The sequence below is a fragment of the Salvia miltiorrhiza genome, chromosome 2 (genome assembly GCF_028751815.1).
Source record: "Salvia miltiorrhiza cultivar Shanhuang (shh) chromosome 2, IMPLAD_Smil_shh, whole genome shotgun sequence".
Lineage (NCBI taxonomy): Eukaryota > Viridiplantae > Streptophyta > Magnoliopsida > Lamiales > Lamiaceae > Salvia > Salvia miltiorrhiza.
This window is the reverse complement of record NC_080388.1, coordinates 15453728-15475004: the sequence shown is the minus strand read 5'-3', so window position 1 is coordinate 15475004 and position 21277 is coordinate 15453728. Positions and strand designations below refer to the sequence as shown.

The following is a 21277-nucleotide window of genomic DNA, read 5'->3' as shown; positions in this document are numbered from 1 at the left end:
GAACCCATACCTGAGCCATGGAGGATTCCAGCTTGTACGGGTTGAAATTCGGAGTCCAGGCTTGTAGAACAAGAATCCCGGCACGCAGACGCCAAGCATTCCTAGCAAAAGCAGTAGCAAAGTCTTCTTGTGACGAGAATTTTAACGTGAAAAAACCCTTACCGAGAGGTATCACTTCCCAGTAAGATGAGGGATTCCAAATTGCCGAGAGTTCCAAGTGAAGGTCAGCGGCGAATCTCGGTGATTGACCTTTTTTTAGTAGAATCCGGCCGTGGATAGCATGTTGAAAGGACTTGATTTGACGCATTCGGAAAGCCGAGGATATAATGAGACAAGGCCGATCTTCAACCATAGTCGGCTTCAAGACCGCGAAGTCATGCGCCGGAACATCGGGAGGTCGCCCAGAAGCAACCCTAAGGGATTCGGCAAACGTCTTCCCTTTAGGTCGGGGCTCTTGTGTATGTTGCTGCTCATCCGACCGAGCTCCATGAGGAGCAAAGTCCTGAACCGCTGTGGAGGCAACGATCAAAGAGTCCGTGGGGGGAAGACCCTGAGAAAATTTATCAGATTCCACAGCCGCCGTCGTTGCCTTCACGGAAACCCTAGTATTGATATCCGCCGTCGAAGTTGAAAAACCTTGAGATTGCGCAGCAACGTTATTCGCAAAGAAACTCCCGTCGAAAACCGTCTCCGGCTGGTCGGCAGAAACTCCATGCAGCAAATTCAACGGATCCCTATCAAAGAACGCCGTGGTAGAAGTCGTAGAACTATCAGACAAACACAAATGAGAAACCCTTGATTGAAAGCACGCAATTTCTTGAACTTCCGGGAATAAGGAACCATCCCTAATTGCAGCCGCGTCAATGGAAAGAGGGGCAACCTCCGTCGCAGGAAAGCAGGTACTTTTCGCGTTGATAACATGGTTGGAGAACACGATCCCATTGGTGACAGCACGTAAGGGGAGAACATCCGCCAAGGGTTTTCCCAACGTGGGGAACTCGATGATGGAAAGAGCAGTCATCTCGCCGGCCGGAGAAAACCAAAGCCGGCCGGCCGGACACAAGAACAGATAGCTGAAGCTAACACAGAATTTTTGAAGACAATGTTTAACAACTACTAATAATTCTGAACTGAGATTGCCCCAAAACCTTAGTGGGACAATTCGTCGAGCAGCTTGCCTGCACAAATAGGAATTTCCCCTAAAATTCTTCTTCTTCCCCACACACCACCACCAATTTCACACTTCAAAAAGAAATGGCAGATTCATCAGTTATTGATCAGCAATACGATCGAATGCAAATGCTCAAAGCTTTCGACGAAACAAAAGCCGGCGTCAAAGGCCTCAACGATTCCGGTCTGCTCAAACTCCCAGAAATCTTCGTGAGGCCATCGGAGGAGCTGATTGCAGATCTTGTTTGCACTCTGTTGGTGTTGAGAAAATACAAGGATCGGCCAAAGGCACCATCCCCAAGTTTGCCCTCCAAACTCGCAAGAGCTACTGCAACATTACTCGCAGATCCTCCCGAAGCCTTAACACATCAGATCGACTGAGCCGTAAAGCGGAAACGTGGCTCAACTTCCCTTGCGCCTCGGGGGAGGGACGAGGCGTCGGGCTGGAGGCGACGGCTGGCTGCTCACCGGATCAGGGAGACGGCGGCGGCGGCGGGCTGCTCGCTGGAGCAGGGGCGGCGTCGGCGCTCTTCGCCGATAGCCGTCTGGTCGAGAGGGTGAGAGGAGGCTGGGAGGAATTGGTTCTCAAATTCTCCAAACACAATCTTAGTTAGTTGACGTTTCATCTCTTCGTCCTCCGGAGATAAGTGATCTTTCGCCAACAATTGAAGCAACATTTTTTCTTTCATCTTCATTGCGTTTCTTTGCAACTTTTCGCGCTCTAGTTCGATTCGAGTCTTTATTAACTCAGCTTCGGCATCTCTAGTGAGTCTCATTGCACGAATTTCTGCAGCAACAACAGGTTCATTAGTAGATTCAGATTGTGAGGCCTTACCTTTTCCTTTCCTTTTTGCCTTATCTCTGCCAATTGGACGAGTTGCGGTTGATTGTTCAGATGTTGGAGTTTCTGGATTGGAGGGGACAGAAAACCCCCCATCTTCTGAAGTCTTTGATCTTTTTGAGCTGCCACCACTTTCATGGTTATCAACATCTTCACTTGCATGAGGAAAAATTGGTGTTGTATCATAAACATTCCACTTGGGATGTTTACTCATAACTTCATTAAATACAACCAAATCTTGAAATTTGCTTCCACCTGCTTCGTAAATGGAATGAGCTTCTTTCTCAACATCGTTGTCGCTCATTCCACTCCTTCTTCGAGCATTTGCCTCCCTGCAAGCAACAACCCATTTGTTTGCATTTTCATTAAGACGTTTCCAGCGTGTTTCGCTCATTGAGCTCATTGGGATTTTCTGCTTGAGTTATGTGATAAAATTTATTCACGCGTGCCCAAAGCGATTCCCCTTTTTGATTTTTTCCTCGAATGCTATCTTCGCTAGCATAGATCCAAGATGACATAAGGGCTACATCTTCTTTAACACACCAAGTTATATTTTTTGCCCCTTTCTGATTTTTGTTTGGGCGTTGAACACCCAAGAACAAATTGCGGGAGACATTTTCTGATGTAGAAATTCTTTGAGATGTGGGAATTTGACTTAGATTTGGAGAAAATTGGCTTTGATAAAATTGAGAATTTGCTTGGTCTTCAAAATTTGAAAAAAGATGAGGAGTTGGATAAGAAGTAAAATTTGCAGAATCTTGAGAGTTAGGATAATTTTGGGAATTTGGATAGAAATAATTGGGATGATTTGGATCCATAACTCAAAATGAAATGAAATTGAGGAGAAGTGAGAAATTTAGTTTGTGTGTGAATGAACGAAAATTTGAGTTCTATTTATAAAGTTCAAATTAATAAGAATTTTGATATAATTTTAATAGTATTTTCTTTATTATAAATATATAAATTTAATTTTATTAAAATAAAGCTAAAAATAAATAAAATAAAGGGACACATGGCAGCATATTACTTAACATCAAAATGGTGACCCGCGAGGCGGGCATCCACCTAGGTCAAGCAATTCCATGCCTTTTCTCATTATTTTAAATAAAAATTGATTTGTCGTGTAGCTGGTGACCTTTAACAAAGGTCACCGTTGTTGGTAGCCTAAATTCATTTTTTCTCTCGATTATTCTCTCACACTTCAGTTGCCCTACTCTTTCTCTCTGCCTCTCTCTCTCTCTCTCGATCGAATGTTCTCACGCCACACACCGGTTGAAACTTTAATTTGAAATCTCTCCTCTTTACCACTCATTTCATAGCGGCGCCCCCTCCTTACGACGACGACCGGCAATGGATAGATAAATCCTCGCCGCCCTGTCTACAGTGGTGGATCCAGGGGGCTAGGGAGCTCTAGCCCTCCCCCCCTTCCAAATTTTGAATTTCTTTTAATATATATAAAATAAAATAATAAAATAAATCTATAAATGTGGAACCAGATCAGAATTCTAAAAGCCTTTCGAATACAAACCTTGAGCAGCTTCTTGCCTTCCGCCCACACCACCACCGCGTCTAGGAGGCTGAGCACGACCACCGGTGCCGCGTCGAGGAAGCTGAGCATGACCGTCGGCTGCTCGCAGTCACAGTTCACCGCTGCGTCACCGCCGATTTGGGTGCTCCACAATAAATTTGTAAATTGTAAGCTATAAATTCGATTTGTGGCCAATGGCCGATTTGGACGATTTCATATGTAATTGTGTGATTTTGCAAAAAGAAAATTTGATTTGTGATTGTGAGCAATGGCCGATTTTTTAATATGTGAAGTGAAGATGCAAAATTCGTGAAGATGTAAAATTGTGAGCAATGGCCGATTTTTTAATATGTGACGTGAAGATACAAAATTCGTGAAGTTGTTGATTTGTTGTTTAGTGGGTGATTTTTTAATGGTGATTATTTATTATTTCCACAATTACTTCGTGATTTCATTATTAATGTGCATATTGTGCATTGGTTTTTTAGGTGGTTGTCTATATCTTCCACAACAACTCTGTAATTTCATAGCATTTGTTCGGCATGATTCTCAATTTTCAGCAATTACCAATTTGGGAAGTCTTGCTCAGGAAATGATTAAAAGTGGTAATCATTTAGTTTTTAATTGGTTTTTCGAATGATTTAGATGACATTAGTTTTACCCGTAGCTACTGCTTCTGTTGAGAGAGCATTTTCTGCAATGAAGATTGTTAAGACTGATTTGCAAAACTGTATGAAAGATGAGTGGATAAATGACAGTTTGGTCATGTATATTGTGAAATAAATTTTCTCAACAATTGACAACGAGAAGATTTTGCAACGTTTTCAGTCAATGAGTACATGTCGAAATCAATTATCATTGCTTATTCAAACAGAGATGACTAGCTCGGGTTCACCAACTATCTATTCATAGAATATTTGTAACGTAATAGACATTTAATGAATGAAACTATTGTACGTTTTTATTATTATGGTTGAACTAATGACAAAAAAATAATTATTTATTTAGTACTATATATTATATCCAAAATTCCCGTACAGGTTCCCCCCTCCACCCCAACAAAATTCCTGGATCCGCCCCTGCCTATCTAAGCCTTGCCCCCCCTCGCCCCGGATATCTATGAGAGTGATCGGCTGAATGGCGGCGACGAAAACCCTAATTTCATAAAGTTATAATTAAGATACATATTATGTATACCACCTCTGTAGGCGGTATACAGAATCCCTCAAATCATTATAATATTTTCGGGCTTTAAATTTATAGAGGATCGTGTGTTCGTATTACTTCTTACCAAACAAGATATTAGGGTGTCATAGGTATATTATATGTTGGAAATATTGAATATAAATAGTGTAAATCCATAAATTAATTATGGAAAATGCGTTGGGTTTGTGGAGATTTGTTTGTAGATTTGGAATCTACATTTCAAGCACATTAAAATAGTGTCATTTCCAATTAGTAATGAATGAGCAATTAATACATGAAGTTTGGTGTTTGAGAAGCATTTTAATGCTTGAGAATGTGGAAAGTTTAAGTATCCCACATTAGAAAAGTAAAGAACTCCCATACCATTTATAAGTCTTATCTCATGAGAATGAGATAATTAAGTGTGCACCACTATGGTGCAGCCTAGTACAACTTTTGAGTAAACCATTTTATGGCTAACCCATTTCCTACGAGGTAGCACCATCAGGTGCCAGTGCTGGGCACATCGCACTTGTCGTAATGGACGCTTTGAGGCGCACTTTGTACTTTGCACGTACATTGATGAGCCAAACGTTTTAGCTATATGACTCGTGGATGTGGCTTGGCGGCTCGCGCACAGACTCAGTGCGGTTCGATGTCGATGGTGACATGGCAGAGAGAGGACATGTGTAGAAGTAGTTGCGCCACATGGCAGGTAGGCAGCGACAGTTGGCTTGTGGGTGACACATGCCTGACCCTAAGTCAGGGGTTGCACTTGTTCGGGTCCAACTGCTTGCACCTCTTCGAGCCCAACCAGTGCACCTGTTCAATTCGCACCCCTTCAAGAACACCACCTTCTGGCTACAAATAAAGAGCCCCATGATGCAAATTTCATTCACTCATTCGAGAATCAATTCGATTCATTCGATACTCATTCAGCATACCGTTTCGATCTTATTAAAAAAATAATATCATATTTTTCATGTAGTTCGAGTCCTAGGAGTGATGTTCAGTCACGAATATCAAGTAGCTCGTCGGAACATCGACATGTGGTGCAACATATCGAGTTCAACCTAGCCGTTATATCTTAGAGACATATGCTATAGACCGCAAGCACCAATAGCGCAACATTTTTGTTTTGCGGATAAAAAGTAAGTATTATTTATAGTTTATTATTATTATTTTATATTATTGTTGTTTTCGTCTTTTCAAGGCATCACATTTGTATATATATCTATTGCGTAGATATATATAACAATCGCAAGACAAAAATTTGATGTCGTTGGAAAGCACAGATTCATCCATAGTGAAAAGGCCGGAGAAATTCACCGGCAAAGCTCACAACTACATTCGGTGGAAGACCAAAATGTTGTTTTACTTAACAACTATAGGATTGGACGATTTTCTAACAAATACCAACCCACCTTGGGAGATGGACAATGCCGATGTATACAATGTTGCAGCGGCATTCTCTTGGAAACATGGAGAATTGGAATGTCGCAACTAGATTATCAACACCTTCCATTTGTGCATGTTCCAATTTTTAATCAGCCTAAATGAAATTTGATTAGCCTATTGGGAAATAGATAATCTGAAAATGATGTAGTAAGACAACAAAATTTATTACAAGTGTGAGTTGGTGTGAGAAACCAAAGTTCTTATGTAGTAATAAATGAATCTCATTGAAGTAAAAATATTTAATTGAAGAATTAAATGTGGTATGATTAATGAGAAGTTATTTATTTCAAGTACATAGGAAATAAAATATTTAATCCTCGGGATTAAAAGTTAAAAAAAAAATCACATGTGATATTTTCTACATAATCGACTACATAGGAAAGTAGTATATTAAAGGTTTATGATATCAATATGTGGTGAAACGTGAATGATCATTAAAAGCATATATAGATATACACTGAAATGTGGGGGAATCTATTTATGATCATTGAGAATGATCGTTAACTATGAGGAATGTCTCAGACATTATTAAAAGAACTGGTTTACATAGTCAAGTCAAAACGATAAGTCCGATATCGTTGAAGAAATTCATATGATTATTAGAACGATAAAAACTACATTATTTAATTAACTTGGTTATCGAAAAATGCTACTAGGACAATACTGAAGGATATTGTCTAGTAAACATGCATGTAAAATAATACTAGGACAATAAAGAAAGTTTGTCTACATTACTTTTACAAATGATGAATTTACTAAAAATAATATAGTGCAATATCGTTTAGTAATTGATGGGTCCCGGTGGGGTACTGAACTGGTGTATGGGGGATACACTAGTAGGCTATTTCTGAGAAAACTAAAACTGAAATTGGAATTAGTGAAAATAGAAACTGAAACTGATGTTTAGTGAGAGATAGAATCAGTTTAGGAAAAGGTAAAGGATGTGACTGATAATGAATCAGTCTGGTAACATTAGTGTGAGGAACTAGTCGACAAACTGAAGTCCAGTTAGGGGTGCAGTCTTTTCAATTTTCAAATCAGAGTAGTGTTAGAAATCCTACTGACTGTCCTTACACTTGTCAGTTGGACTAATAACACTTAAGCGGAAGCGATTTAAGAAATAGCCTTTAGAGAATCAGATTATCAGTTTTAGGGTTTATCCTTTAGGTTATCAGTTTTCAGTGTAAGACAAATTGAGTGCGCAAGTATAAACTGAAATATTGAAATCAGTAAACAACACAATCATTTTTACATGGTTCGGAATCCTGATTCCTACGTCCACGGTCAGTAGATCACATTAACAATAGATTAAGGTCGTGCTTACGGGTGCACACCAAACCTTACAACTGAAACACTCGTTTCAGTGCCAACAACTATTGGACTTCTCTTCCTTAGCTTGCTGGTGCTAAGTAAACCACACGTCTAGCTTGCGAGTGCTAAACAACCTAGTGTTCAAACAACTGTCTCGAACACTCTCTCAAACTCTCTTTGAAAAGGGTTCGAATTTTCAACTAGGATTACTGGGAACAGGATCTCAGTAATCAGTTTTTAGGCTTAGGATATGAATGTATATGCCTAGAACAACTAAGAGAATGTATATTATCAGTGTAGACTGATAGTCACAGCAATGGGTATTCTCTTCTTCGATTCAAACTTGAATGTAGTGGATTAGCTTGACTCTTGAGTTCGACAAAGTTTCAGCTTTGTGCGTTAAATCGGTGAAGAATGAGGTTGATCCTTGAGCTCTATTTATAGGCAGTGTCTTGAGAAAGATCCGTTGGAGGAGGATAGTCTTTAGATTTCTGTCGTTGTGACTAGAGGTGTCAAACGGTACGGGTCGGGCCGGCCCGGCCCGAACCCACCGGGCTTTGACTTTTATCGGGCCGGACCGGGCCGGCCCAAAATCAAATCGGGCTGCAAAATTCTAGGCCCAGCCCAGCCCCTATCGGGCCATCGGGCGGTCGGGCCAAACCCGCCCATATTTTTAAAAAAAAAAAAATTGTTATAAAAATAATTTAAATTAGAAAGATTAACTAACTTCATGAATTTAAATAGCCTATTACTATTAGTCTATTAAATACATACCACTTGTGAAGCAACGAATCAAAGCAAAATTATGTAGAAATAAATAACTCCATGAATTTAAAAAGTTGTACGAATCCAAACAAAATTAAATAGAAATTAATTAAACTAAATAATCTGATAAGAGGTCACCAACAAATCCAAACAAAATAAAAGTAGAATACAAAATAGACTTAAGAATCAAGATTCCAATGATTCAACATCGACAATGTTTGAATCTTCCTTGGACAATCGACTTTCTTCAGAATCCTGCTCATCTGTATTACAAAATAAAAAAATAAAAAAAATAATAAGAAATTAAAGAACAAAATATAAATAAATAATGAGTAAGATAAATATTATTACCAGAATCATCACCAGGTCCAGCAGCAACTTCAAAACCATGCAACCAATTTCGAGTGCAAATGAGTGCTTGTACATTTTCGGGAAGCAAACAATTCCTATACTTGTGCAAGATGCGACCACCAATGCTAAATGTTGATTCTGAAGCCACAGTTGTGATTGGAATACTTAAGATATCAGAAGCCATCATTGCAAGCCGGGGAAATCGTTTAGCACTCAATTTCCAATAATCAATGACATCTAAAGTAGTCTTATCTTCCAAATACAAATCAAGCTCAGATTCATCGGTGCAAGCTGATTGTTGTAGAAATTCTTTATCATACTCCTACAAAGAAATATATATACATATATATCGTAAACAATGCCAAATTTAATAATGAGATAAAAAAAACTACACTAAGAAAAATATGAACATAAGGATGCGATAGACCTTACTGCCTTACTTTCTCTCATTCTTACATGAAATGGACAAGGAGTCACATTATTAAATAATTCTTTTTGCTATTGCAGTTATTTATTCTTCTTGCTAAGTTTTGTTTCTTCATTTTAATCACGTGACTCCCATGAAGTAGTATATATGATAAGTTATATTTCTAGTTTAAAAAAAAAAACTAAAACAACTTAAAGGTGAGAACAGATAAACGACATGGTCAGATGCATGATGGCATTAGTATTTATAAGAATGCACACATGCACTATTTAAGGATACCTCCTAAAACAAATTCATATAAAATTTATGTGATAAAATATTAGAAAACAAAAGGAAGAGAGTTCAGCCTCACACGCACGGTCAGACCCTTTATTCAAGAATTTGACTACTTTGTCATGTAATAAATTATATTCTATGATAAATGCGATTAATAGTCATACGTGAATTTAAAATGTGTAATAAAATTAAAGCAAGAAGACTTACATCCATATCAGGAGCTACATTTATAGATGATGAACTTGTGATTGGAGTCATACGTGAATTTAAAGCTCCAACTCGTTCATACTCAGCAAAAAGTTTATACAATGCGTCCTTCACAATTTTTAACTTTGCTTCATAGTCATTGGGGTAAAGCTTTTTGTACACATAGAGCAAGAATGCCAACTTCCTTTTTGGATCAAGAACACATCCAAGTGCAAGAGTAGTGGAGTATGACTCCCAATACTTATCAAACTTAACCTTCATCTTTCTCGCCATATCCTTGATCACCTCATCATTAGAACTTAGAAAATCATTCAACTTCATCTCAATTGTTGTAATTTCCTTGAAATACAAATTAGAGGTGGGATAAGATGATCCAGATATCAAGTTAGTGATAGTGTAAAATGGGGCTAATAATTTACAAATCCTTTCTGCTCTTTCCCACTCTTCATCACTCGGGCAAAACTTGTAGTTGGGATCATTATAACTCAAAGTAGTAAATGCCTTACGATATTTGATAGCACTTTCAAGCATCATATATGTCGAATTCCATCTAGTGCACACATCCAACCTTAAGAAACTCCCACCAACATTACTTAAGTGCACCTCTTCTACACATTTTTGAAAATCCCTCAACCTCCCATCGGATGCCTTCACATATTTCACACTATTTCTAATTCTTTTCAAAGCATCATCCACAGCCTTTAAACCTTCTTGAACAATTAAGTTCAAAATATGAGCACTACACCTCACATGAAAGAACTCACCTCGACATAATAAGGCATCTTGCAAATTCAATCTATCTCTTAAAATTCTCACCATACTATCACAAGAACTTGCATTATCCAATGTGAGTGAAAAGATTTTAGATTCTATCCCCCAATCTTTAAGCACACCAAGAAGTTTAGAAGATAATTCAAGCCCTGAATGTGGTGTATCTAGTTCACAAAATGAAAGTAACTTGTTATGCAACTTCCACTTTGAATCAAAGAAATGTGCAGTCACACTCATATAACCTTGTGTAGTCACAGCAGTCCAACAATCAGACGTCAAACAAATTCACCCATTATGAGAAGCTAACAAACACTTAAGCTTCGCCTTTTCAGAATGGTATACTTTCAAACAATCAGTTCTAGCTGTGTTTCTACAAACAGGCTTGAATTCTGGATTAATAATCTTATTCACCTCATTTACCCCATCATATTCAGCATAATTGAATGGAAGATCATGCTTAATAATAGCTTTAGCCAATCCATCTCGATATGCCTTACTATCAAATTTCCATTTCTTCAATAATGTGGCTTGATTATCCAACAAAGCACTCACATCATGATACTGAGGGGTTTTAAAACATTTATCCGTATGACGTCTTAAATGAGTGGTTCCAGACTCAACTTTACAAGTAAATAGCTTATGGCAGTGTTTGCATTTACATTTTTCTACCCCATTTACTTTGCCGACCTTATCAAAGAAATTCCACACTTCAGACCTAGGTTTTTTAGCTCCCTTACTAACTTCTTCATCATTCTCTCTGGCATTTTTAGTACTTTTAGAAGTAGTACTAGTACCTGGATGTGGAGTGCTCTTAGAGGGCGGAGCATTAACCGATTCCACCACTTGCACATCATCATCCGTATTCTCCAAATTTTGAATTCCATCCATTATTGTAATCCTTAAATAGAAAAACAAAATTATTATTAATCAAAAGAAAACCATAAATCACAAGCAAACCATCATATTTTGCAATATCTTTCACTTTTCATAAATCACAAACTGAAATTTCAATCACATGATAAAATCAAACACATTCTAGCTAGCTATATTTGATATAATGTTGTTGGAAAGATTATCACATAATTTAAGGGTGTCGGCCACCCATGTAGGATGCATGCATGGACTTTTGATCTAATAGACAAATGCTATGCTCATATTATTAATTGCTACAAGTTTATTCAATTTAATAATCACCAACACTTAGTTGGCAACAACTAGTCCACGATGAGATTTTTTGGAAGGAACTCCACACGTAAGCCATGACCTTAACTGTCAAGAAACCAAGTTTCTTTAAATCAAATTTGTTATTTTGCAAACCATAAATCTCAAACAAGCCATATTACTTACCGTATGTGCAGCAGCAGGGGCCAATGGTTTAGAATTCAGATAGGAGATTTGGATGGATCAATGTACAGCGGCGCTTTGATTTCAAATTAGCAATAGTGATTAGGATTTAGGGTATTACCGTATTAGTTACTGCTAGGGTTTTAACTTTTAAGATTTTAATTTTAATATTTATGATTTTTAAAATATATAATTTAATTATTAATTAATTAATTTCGGGCGGGCTAAAAAGCCCGAAAACCCCGGGCTTTTTAGCCCGAAAACCCGATAAGCCCGACGGGCTCACTGGGCGGGCTTTTTAGGCCCGGTTTTTTATGGGCCTCTAGTTTTAGAGCCCAACCCAGTCCTAAACCCGGGCGGACCGGGCCGGCCCATCGGGCCGGGCCGATTTTGACAGCTCTAGTTGTGACTCAAATTTGAATTTCGGCTAAGGTCCTCAGTCTTCGTTCTCTCCAAAAAAAACAAGGTACCGTCCTTTCCTCTGCGAGAGAGGGTGCTGCAGAGAAAAGTAGCACGGAAAAGGAAACTTCGTATTCTGAAGGGCGATTCTACATATCTGCGCATTGCAGTTGTCTGAGTTGACTGGCTTCATTTAAAATGAGTGAGACAACCTTAAACTAAAAATTAGTTTGAGACAGATAATTAGTTCGAGGTTTCTATCTGATACTTTACTTAAGGGTCAGTCCTACTTTATCCAACGTGGCATGTATCAGTGTTTTCTTAACACTGATACTTCAGCATACGTGTCCTTCAGTGCGAGTCAACAGTCTTGAATTTCTTGGTCTTCAGTCTTTAGTGTTCAGTCTTCAGTCTTCAGTCTTCAATCTTCAGTCTTCAGTCTTTAGTCTTCAGTCTTCAATCTTCAGTCTTTGCCTCTTCAGTCTTCAGTCAAGCTAATAAGAGGAACTCTAACATTTGAGTTCAGAAATACTCTAGTCGAGTGAAGAATAAACTAAGTGTTTTGGGATCATCAAAACAAGGAAAGGATATTTCTATTATTTTCCCAACAGTAATATATGAAACATCGTTAGAAGAAAACGATAAATAATTGATCACAAAGAATGAGATTTTTTATAAGAGAAAATAAAAATTATCACAAATGACCATCACAAAAGATAAATGATGATTAATTATGCAGGAAAGGGAATGGATAAAATCCACAAATCGAAGAACACTTATAATGAATACTCAACCATTATGATTGCAGATCCCAAGAACTTGGTTCAAAGAGACAACTAAATTATGAATGATTTTTTGTGCACTTGGAATCACAACTATAAAATTCATTCTCGTTCTGCCCAAGTACAAATCTGCAGAGTGTGGTAAGGTTAAGCTTTCAAAAGCTTTTAATGATTCCTATAGCCTTTGTAAAGGTGGAGTACGATAGGATACTTTTTATAAGGCGACAACCTATATAAGTGAGAAGTGGAGCCACTTCAGCGATAACACTTATGAATCCAAGATATGGTCCAAGGTTGAAAATGACACAACTATGAGAATGAAAAGATATTAGATCTATGATTATGTGTGTTATTGTCTTGGTTTACACAAAAGTTATCCAGTTCAAGACATCATGTTCACCGAGTAGCGAATAAATCCGATAGCACTACACTATGGAAGGTTCAAAGCCAAAACTATCTATCCAGATGCAATAATGGGTCGTCGGGACTGAATATTCATGTCTTACAGTAATTTGTCATTCATGTGGAGAATTGTTGGAAATATTGAATATAAATATTTTTAATCCATAAATTAATTATGGTAAATCCGTTGGGATTTGTGGATTTTTTTGTAGATTTGAAATATACATTTAAAGCACATTAAAATATTGTATTTGATTGTTCATTTCCAAGTAGTAATGAATGAACAATTAATACATGAAGTTTGGTATTTGAGAAGCATTTTAATGCTTGAGAATGTGGAAGTTAAAGTATCTCACATTGGAAAAGTAAAGAACTCCCAAACCATTTACAAGTCTTATCTCATGAAAATGAGATAATCAAGTGTACCACTATGGTGCACTCTAGTGGGACTTTTGAGTTACTCTATGAGGATGGTGCATAGCACCATCCGAGTCCAAGTCTGACTTCGAGTCTAGATCTAGATTCGTACCGGTGTCAGGCACGTGCATGTCGTACTTGTTACAATGAGAGCTTTGAGACGCACGTCGCAATGGGCACTTTGAGGTGCACTTTGCATGTGCGCATCATTGCGAGGAGCATTGAGGAGCCAAAATATTTGGTTAAGTGACTCGTAGATGTGGCTCGGTGATGGTCCGGTGGCTAGGCGGCTTGGGCATAGACTCGGTGCGATTCGGTGTGGATGGTGATGTGGCAGATGGCAGACACGCGTGGCAGTGGTTGCGCCACATGGTGCGAACGTGGCAACAATTGCGCCACATGGAACGTAGGTATCGATAGTTGGCTTGTAGGTGACACACGCTTGACCCAGAGTCAGGGGTTGCACAATTGTCCGGGTCCAATTGCTTGCACCCCTTCGAGCCCAACCAGTGCACATGTTCAATTCGCACCCCTTCACGAACAACCACCTTCTGGCTATACATAGAGAGCCTTAGGATGCATATTTCATTCATTCGTTAGAGAATCATTCGATTCATTCGATACTTCATTCAAGATACTGTTTCGATCGTGTTCGAAAGCACTATCATATTTTGCATGTAGTTCAAGTCCTAGGAGTGATGTTTAATCCTGAATATCGAGTAGCTCGCCATAACATCGACATGCAATGCAACATATCGAGTTCAACCTAGCTGTTGTATCTTGGGGACATATACTATAAACCACAAGCACCAGTAACAGATCATTTTTGTCTTGCAGATAAAGAGTTTAATTCTTGCCTCGGCTCGTCTACATAGATAATATTGTTGTTTACATTTTATTATTATTATTATTGTTTATATAATTATTGTTTCCGTCTTTTCAAGGCATCACATTTGTATATATCAATTCAGTATATATATATATATATATATACATACTCTAGAAATTTCGCACTGCATAGGACACGGTGTTTCTATAATTGCTCTGTGAATTATTGAATCAATAACAATGTTGGTCAAATCATTTCTAAGTGCAACCATATTATACTATAACTTGTAGGTTACAATATAAATAGGGAAAATGTGCAGATTGGCCCCCAATGTAGTAGCCCTTATAGCGTATAACCTCTCTTACTCACTGTGTGTGCAACTCAACCCCCAAACTAAAAAAAAAATGGCTCAATTAAGCCCCTCTGACCAAACGGCATTATCCCACCGTTAGTTAACAATTTTTTTTAATTAAATTGTGGGGCCCACATTGCTCCCAACCCTAAATTGTGCAGCAACCACACGCGCTTCGCCATCTCCACGAATGCAGCGAAGAACATCGTCTCCGGCAGCTCGCCGGATCTCACCAACTTTCTCTGATTCAGATAGCCGAAGAACGACTCCCCCATATTCTTATACCAGATACCATATTCTCCAAATTTTAGACGGCTTTCTTCTACTAGATACCATATTCTCAGCGGCGAGATTAGAACTAATTAGAAGACTTGGTGGGTATAGTTGGTGGGTTACGTTCAGTAAAGTTAGTGATGCGGGATTTTCATATCTTGTGCTACAATTAGAAGAAGCTGGAACTTAATTCTCAAAGCACCATTGTTGTCAGACTTGGCATTTCATGACATGATTGGCCGAGTTGAAATTGGCTATTATTGGCTTCATCTACTTTGGATACATATAGTTGCAGCAGGAACTTGACTACATATCTCGCCTCACTAAACTGACCTCCGGAGGTGCTGATCATTACAGATACTGGTCTTGGTGCTCTCAGTAAAGCTCATCTACCAATAACTAATTTATGTCTTTGAAGAGTGACACGACATAGGAATTATTCGGTTGCTAAACCATGGCATTCGCTCCCAATAGGGGCAATCGAAACGAAGGACTCGAACGCGAAGCAAATGTGACTCCGCTCCCAATACGAGACGCCGGTTGGATCGAAGCTGCGGCAGCGTCCAAATCCTAATCCTCAGACTCCATCTCATTGACGAAAAATCGAACGAAGCTCCGAACCAACTTCACTGCATACCAAAGCAGCGCGACGAAATGGCTTGGCCTCAGCCTCAACAGCTCCGCACCATCGGGTAACGTCAACTGTCCTCCGCTCGAGTTGAGCCCTTTGTCGAGCAGCTTGCAGTCGCCATTGATCTCTACCAACTTCTCCTTCAAAAACATGATCTATGATTCCTTGAGCATCACCAGAGAATTGAGCTTTTTACTCGTGATCTCGTACGTCTTCACGAGACTGCTTTGCTCCTGAGCTTCCGCCACAAGCAGCGCCTTCGCCGGAGAGGATTCATGGAGCTCCTTCTTCAAGTAGGCACTTCTCTAATGTGGGCACCATATTAAATTAAAAAAAATGGTTGACTAACGATGGGATAACGTCGTTTGGTCAGAGGGGCTTAATTGAGCCGTTTTTTTGAGTTCGGGGGTTTAGTTGCACACACAGTGAGTAAGAGGGGTTATACACTGTAAGGGCTACTACTTCGGGGGCCAATCTGCACCTTTTCCCTTATAAATATAGTTGGGAGCTTTTAATTTGTATACTCATAAAAATAACACAATCTATACAATACATTTTATATATAAACTACTTAAGTACTCCCTCTGTCCCATTGATCTTATCTTTTTTCTATATTTGGTAATGATTTTACACTACAAATAATACGACCTCACACCTTTACACACTTTTACTACACTAATTATACTCTCCTTAATAACCGTGCCCAAAAGAAATGGGACAAGTTTAATGGGATGGAAGGAGTATCTTTTAAGACATTATGCATCATATATACAAGGGAAAAGGTGCAGATTGGCCCCCGAAGTAGTAGCCCCTATAGCATATAACCTCTCTTACTCACTGTGTGTGCAACTAAACCCCTGAACTCCGAGAAAAGGGTGCAAATTCCCCTCTCTGACCTAACGCCGTTAAGTGTACGTTAACGTTTGGGTTTAATTGCACCCTCTACTTCAGGGGTGGATCTGCACCTTATTTTATTTTTTTATTTTTATAATTTCAGTAACCCACCTCCGGCATCAACTTAACCGCCCCCCGTACTCATCGGCTCCAACTTACACTTTGTCAGCTCGCACGCGCTCAATCTCTTGATCGTCGACTGCTTATCGCCGACATGCAGCAGCATCACCAATTCTAGATGTGGACCTGGATCGAATCCTGCTTGGTCCAAATCAATATCCGTATCTTTTTACTTAGGTCAGGATCCGGTCCAAATCCATTAGGTTCAAAAAAACGAGATTCATGTCCAGATCCATTAGATTCACAGGGTCTCGAGTCCTGACCCGGATCCATTCTTTTTTTTCTTTTAAAATAAATTTACAAATATTAAATTAACCAAAAATAAATTCATAATTATTATCTAGAGTTTTAATAATTATTCAAAAATAAATATATATTATATAGATAAATATATACACAATTAATATCATAAGATAAGCCTAAAAGGTTAAGGTGTTGGAGGAGATGCTGTTGTGCGGGGCGGTGAAGAAGCTGGCGGCGTTGCTGCATGTAAGCGGTGGGCAGTCGACAACCAAGAGATTGGGCGCGTGCGAGCTGACAAGGTGCAAGTCATAATCGATGAGTATGGGGGCGGTTAAGTTGATGCCGGAGGTGGGTTGCTGAAATTATATAAAAAAAAAAAAAAAATTAAGGTGCAGATCCACCCCTTGAAGTAGAGGGTGCAATTAAACCTAAACGTTAACGGACACTTAACGGCGTTAGGTCAGAGGGGGGAATTTGCACCCTTTTCTCAGAGTTCAGGGGTTTAGTTGCACACACAGTGAGTAAGAGGGGTTATACGCTATAGGGGCTACTACTTCGGGGGCCAATATGCACCTTTTTCCTATATACAAAGCACATTAAACTTGCAGTAAGTGTCTATATAATTACAATAGTTTTCCTCTTATTTTTAGTTTGGTACCCTTAGCTTGAGTCGTTTTGGTCTTCTTTGGTGTTCCTGCCACAAGGTTCTATTTCTTCTAGTTTATTGAGCCTAATTGTTGTAGGACATCAACATTTTGATTGTGTTAATATTGTTAACTATGGTGAATATTAGAAACGAAATTCATCTGATACAAAATCTTACTTAAATGTTACCACATAGGATTCCAACCTACATTTCCATGAAATACGTCATTGTAAACATATGTAAAGAAATAGAAAAAACATAAATATGTCACATATTTAACATATTATGTATCACTAGCCGTATAATCACGAATCACTTTACCATATCCTCTGACGGTTCTTGGGTAGCAATAATGAAACAAACAATACCTAAGTAGGAGAAGAAAATGATTATTTAACATTTAAGCCACACTAAAATGATCTCACTCTCAAATACAATAAGTATAATGATTCTTTTCATAAACTCACACAAAATGTTGCTATCTTTTTTTTAACCGAAACAATATATTATATCAAATCACGATGAGAAACATCTGTGAGCCACATTGGAAAATCCGACTTCCAGATCTTTCAACCATCCGACAAAGCAGCGAAATTTGCTAAAACATGAGCGGCACGATTGCCCTCTCTATGAACATGAAAGAACTAAAAAACAACACTCGCTTTAATTCGACAAAAAGCCTCAAAGAGCTCATCATTCAACGAATCCATGCCACGGTGATGTTCCTGGAGAACATGAATTGCTAGGAGCGAATTCGAGAACACCTCAATCGGACCCAGATCGTTCAAGCAACAAAGCACGAAGCTCTCCCATCAAAATAGTCTCAGTCATCCCCAAAATATTGCTATCATACATAGAAATAAATACCAATAATTAAGTTTTTTTTTTATCTTAACTGATCTATATCTTTGATGAGAGGAAATTGTGGAACTCGTAACTTGGAGTTCTTTTAAAACTTAATCGACCAGTAGGTATCGAATCATTTGGTTCTTCCTTCACCGAAGTACATTTTATGAATGTCCATATGGTAATTACATGTCATAATTGGATTCCTATAGTGCTTTGGATCATAAACATAAGTTCATTTTACCATGTAAACACTACCCTCTTGAAGCACATGTTTGAACCTATCTGCATAATCATAGAATATCAAAACATCACCACAACAACTTAAATGTAAGGAATACTCATTAACTTACCAAGCCATCACCCAAGATTAGTTTTATAAATTTTTTAGGATTATTATTAGCTTGATTAACTCCTAGCTTCTTGATCATTCTCACCCTACATTTTTAGTCCTTCATTCTTGGGATAAGTCCTTCATTCCTCGGAAAATCTCATTCTTTGGAATCAAACGCTCTTCCTTTTCTTTTAACAACCTAATCGGATGATGGCCAGTACCAAATGAATTGTTCTTATCAATTATAAATAGAGACTTAAGCAAAATCCTCACAATACAGTCCATCTGCATTCTCTCTACTCTTTCCTCCACGGCTAGCTGCACCCACAATTTCATCTCTACCTTGTCAACTCTTTCTATCTCTCTCTACTCTCTATCTCATGGCCTTGACAATATACCTTTGGTTCTCGATAGCTATAGTTGCATATTTATATGATGGTGTGTTAGTAATACATTTGATACAATAATTCGCTATGTTGGAATAAATGATGTTTTGTAGCAAACTCCAAGTTGCTCATACATTCTAATACAATTTAGCATTGATACTAAAAACTAATACTCCCTCCATCCTCCAAATAACTTCCTAGGAGGGAAGGGCACGGGTTTTAAGATAAAATTGTTGAGTGTACTGGAAGCAGTGAAAAAATGTTATAATTAATATTCGAAGTGGTGAAAATGTGTTATAATTAGTATTGTGACTGATGAAAAGATGAAAAGTAAGAATAAATGAAGTATTATTAGTGGTGGGGTAGTGTTTCAAAATGGATAGGAAGTTATTTGGGAGATGGCCCAAAAAGAAAATATGTGAAGTTATTTGGGGGACGGAGGGAGTACAATTTAGGGGGGTGTATTCGTTGTGGATTTCCACAGACTTTAAAAGTCCATGGAATTCACATAGATTCCAGACGACTTTCAAAGAATTCGTGGTTGGATTTCACCCCGATTTTCACTGATTTTTGAAGATTTTAGGGAATAATTCTGGAATTGAAATCCATGAAAACCAACGCCCGCTGAGTCCCAGCACCGCTAGAAACCCAGCGACCGCTGGGTTCCAGCGAGCGCTGGGAATAAGTTATATATAAAGGCTCAACGGGCGCTGGTGCCCTAATTTACAGACTTCTCAAAACCTTGCGCCGCTCCAGAACTGAGAACAGCCAAAAAAATCACCTTCAACGACAGTTCTTCCATACCACCACCCTCTAAAATCACCTTCAGTGACATAATGGTCCGAATGAAGAACGCAAACGTCCGTAGAGGCGAGGAGGAGCAAACTTTGAGCGAAAGGTATGAATATCCATTTGAATTGCAAAGCGAACTAGAGGGAGAAATATTTAAGAAATTCAACTTGAACTACATTACTTGTCCGCATTACTTAGATTGGGACTTGATTACTGATTTGAAACATAAGCGGCAAGTTGGTTTGTATTTGAAGAATCTAGGGATGAAAGAGTATGCTAAAAATATTGAATTTTCTGGGTATGATCCTCTATGTTATGAGTTCATGACTACTGTGGAAATGAGTGGTGATATGAAATGGATTTAAAGCTAGGATGTATGAGCGAGAGTATAAAATTAGTTTGGCTAGAATGAAAGCTGTTTTTGGTTTCAGTATTGGTGGATTATCTGATAAACCTCGGGGATAGAATGTTAATCAAGTGTGGAATCGATTGACTGGCTGTGATAATTGGGATAGTTCGGGTATGCCTAGTGGGTACATTACGGATCCGGCGCTGGCTATTGTTCATAAATTTCTTGCATATAATGTGTCTGGAAAGGAGCAGGCGAATAAGGTGAATGCATATGAGGTATTTGTGCTGGAGTGTGCTTTAGATGGAACAAAAGTGTGCATCTCACAGTTTATTTGGGCTGCTATAATTCGGGCGAAGAAGCGCCCTACTGCCCATGATTCTTTCGCTACTATTATCACTGGTTTGGCACACAAGTTTGGAGTTCTTGCTGCGACAGAGGGGCCTCAGCATGGTCAGAATGAGCTGCATGGTGAGTACATTGATTATAGTGAGCTCAGAGGAGCTCAATTGATTTCTGACCGATACACGCTGGTTCCTCATGAGAAGAGGAGTTGTGTAGTTAACTACATACACTCCGAGATTGCAGCAGGCTGTCGTCCCCGCATTGATCCTGGTATCGGTCCATCTGGGACCGCCGGTGATGATGAAGAAGAGGAGAACGAAGAAGAAGCTGAAGAGAAAGCCGAAGAGGCAGAGGAAGAAGACGAGGGGAATGGAGAGCGAGCAACTGGTGGTTCAATGTCGAGAGACTACTATCAGCAGGTTCAGAATGATCTCACATCATTCCGTGCACACTTTGATTCATCCATGGGAGCATTCCGAGCTCATTTTGACTCCTCGATGACATCAATGAGGGATGATATGAATGCTCGCTTTGATGCACAAGACCAGCAGATTGCCGAGTTGCAGCGCCAGTGGGATTCTTGGAGACCACGTTTCTGAGTTT

At 38.9% G+C, this 21277-nt stretch overlaps 3 protein-coding genes across 3 annotated transcripts; all 3 read right to left on the bottom strand.

Moving 5' to 3' along the window:
- Positions 1 to 1634: 1634 nt before the first annotated feature.
- On the bottom strand, positions 1635 to 2414 carry LOC131008047 (uncharacterized). The gene has a single exon (XM_057934950.1). It carries the CDS (start codon positions 2412 to 2414, stop codon positions 1635 to 1637), a length of 780 nt encoding a protein of 259 aa, XP_057790933.1.
- A 5968-nt stretch (positions 2415 to 8382) lies between these two features.
- Positions 8383 to 10561, bottom strand: LOC131011347 (zinc finger BED domain-containing protein RICESLEEPER 2-like). The gene is made up of 3 exons (XM_057939136.1): positions 9520 to 10561; positions 8610 to 8931; positions 8383 to 8521 (listed from the first exon to the last, which is right to left on the bottom strand). The coding sequence occupies exons 1-3, from the start codon at positions 10525 to 10527 to the stop codon at positions 8445 to 8447; spliced, it is 1407 nt and encodes a 468-aa protein (XP_057795119.1). The 5' UTR covers positions 10528 to 10561; the 3' UTR covers positions 8383 to 8444.
- A 14-nt stretch (positions 10562 to 10575) lies between these two features.
- Positions 10576 to 11755, bottom strand: LOC131008046 (zinc finger BED domain-containing protein RICESLEEPER 4-like). The gene is made up of 2 exons (XM_057934949.1): positions 11638 to 11755; positions 10576 to 11188 (listed from the first exon to the last, which is right to left on the bottom strand). Exon 2 carries the CDS (start codon positions 11176 to 11178, stop codon positions 10576 to 10578), a length of 603 nt encoding a protein of 200 aa, XP_057790932.1. The 5' UTR covers positions 11179 to 11188; positions 11638 to 11755.
- Between the last annotated feature and the right edge of the window lie 9522 nt (positions 11756 to 21277).

Bases quoted from the DNA above. Each gene is read 5' to 3' on its own strand.
- LOC131008047 (XM_057934950.1), bottom strand. From the start codon at position 2,414: ATGAGCTCAATGAGCGAAACACGCTGGAAACGTCTTAATGAAAATGCA.
- LOC131008046 (XM_057934949.1), bottom strand. From the start codon at position 11,178: ATGGATGGAATTCAAAATTTGGAGAATACGGATGATGATGTGCAAGTG.
- LOC131011347 (XM_057939136.1), bottom strand. From the start codon at position 10,527: ATGAGTGTGACTGCACATTTCTTTGATTCAAAGTGGAAGTTGCATAAC. The intron at 8,932-9,519 runs GTAAGTCTTCTT...ATTTCTTTGTAG, and splicing joins ATGTAGCTCCTGATATGGAT to GAGTATGATAAAGAATTTCT. The intron at 8,522-8,609 runs GTAATAATATTT...TTTGTAATACAG, and splicing joins TGGACCTGGTGATGATTCTG to ATGAGCAGGATTCTGAAGAA.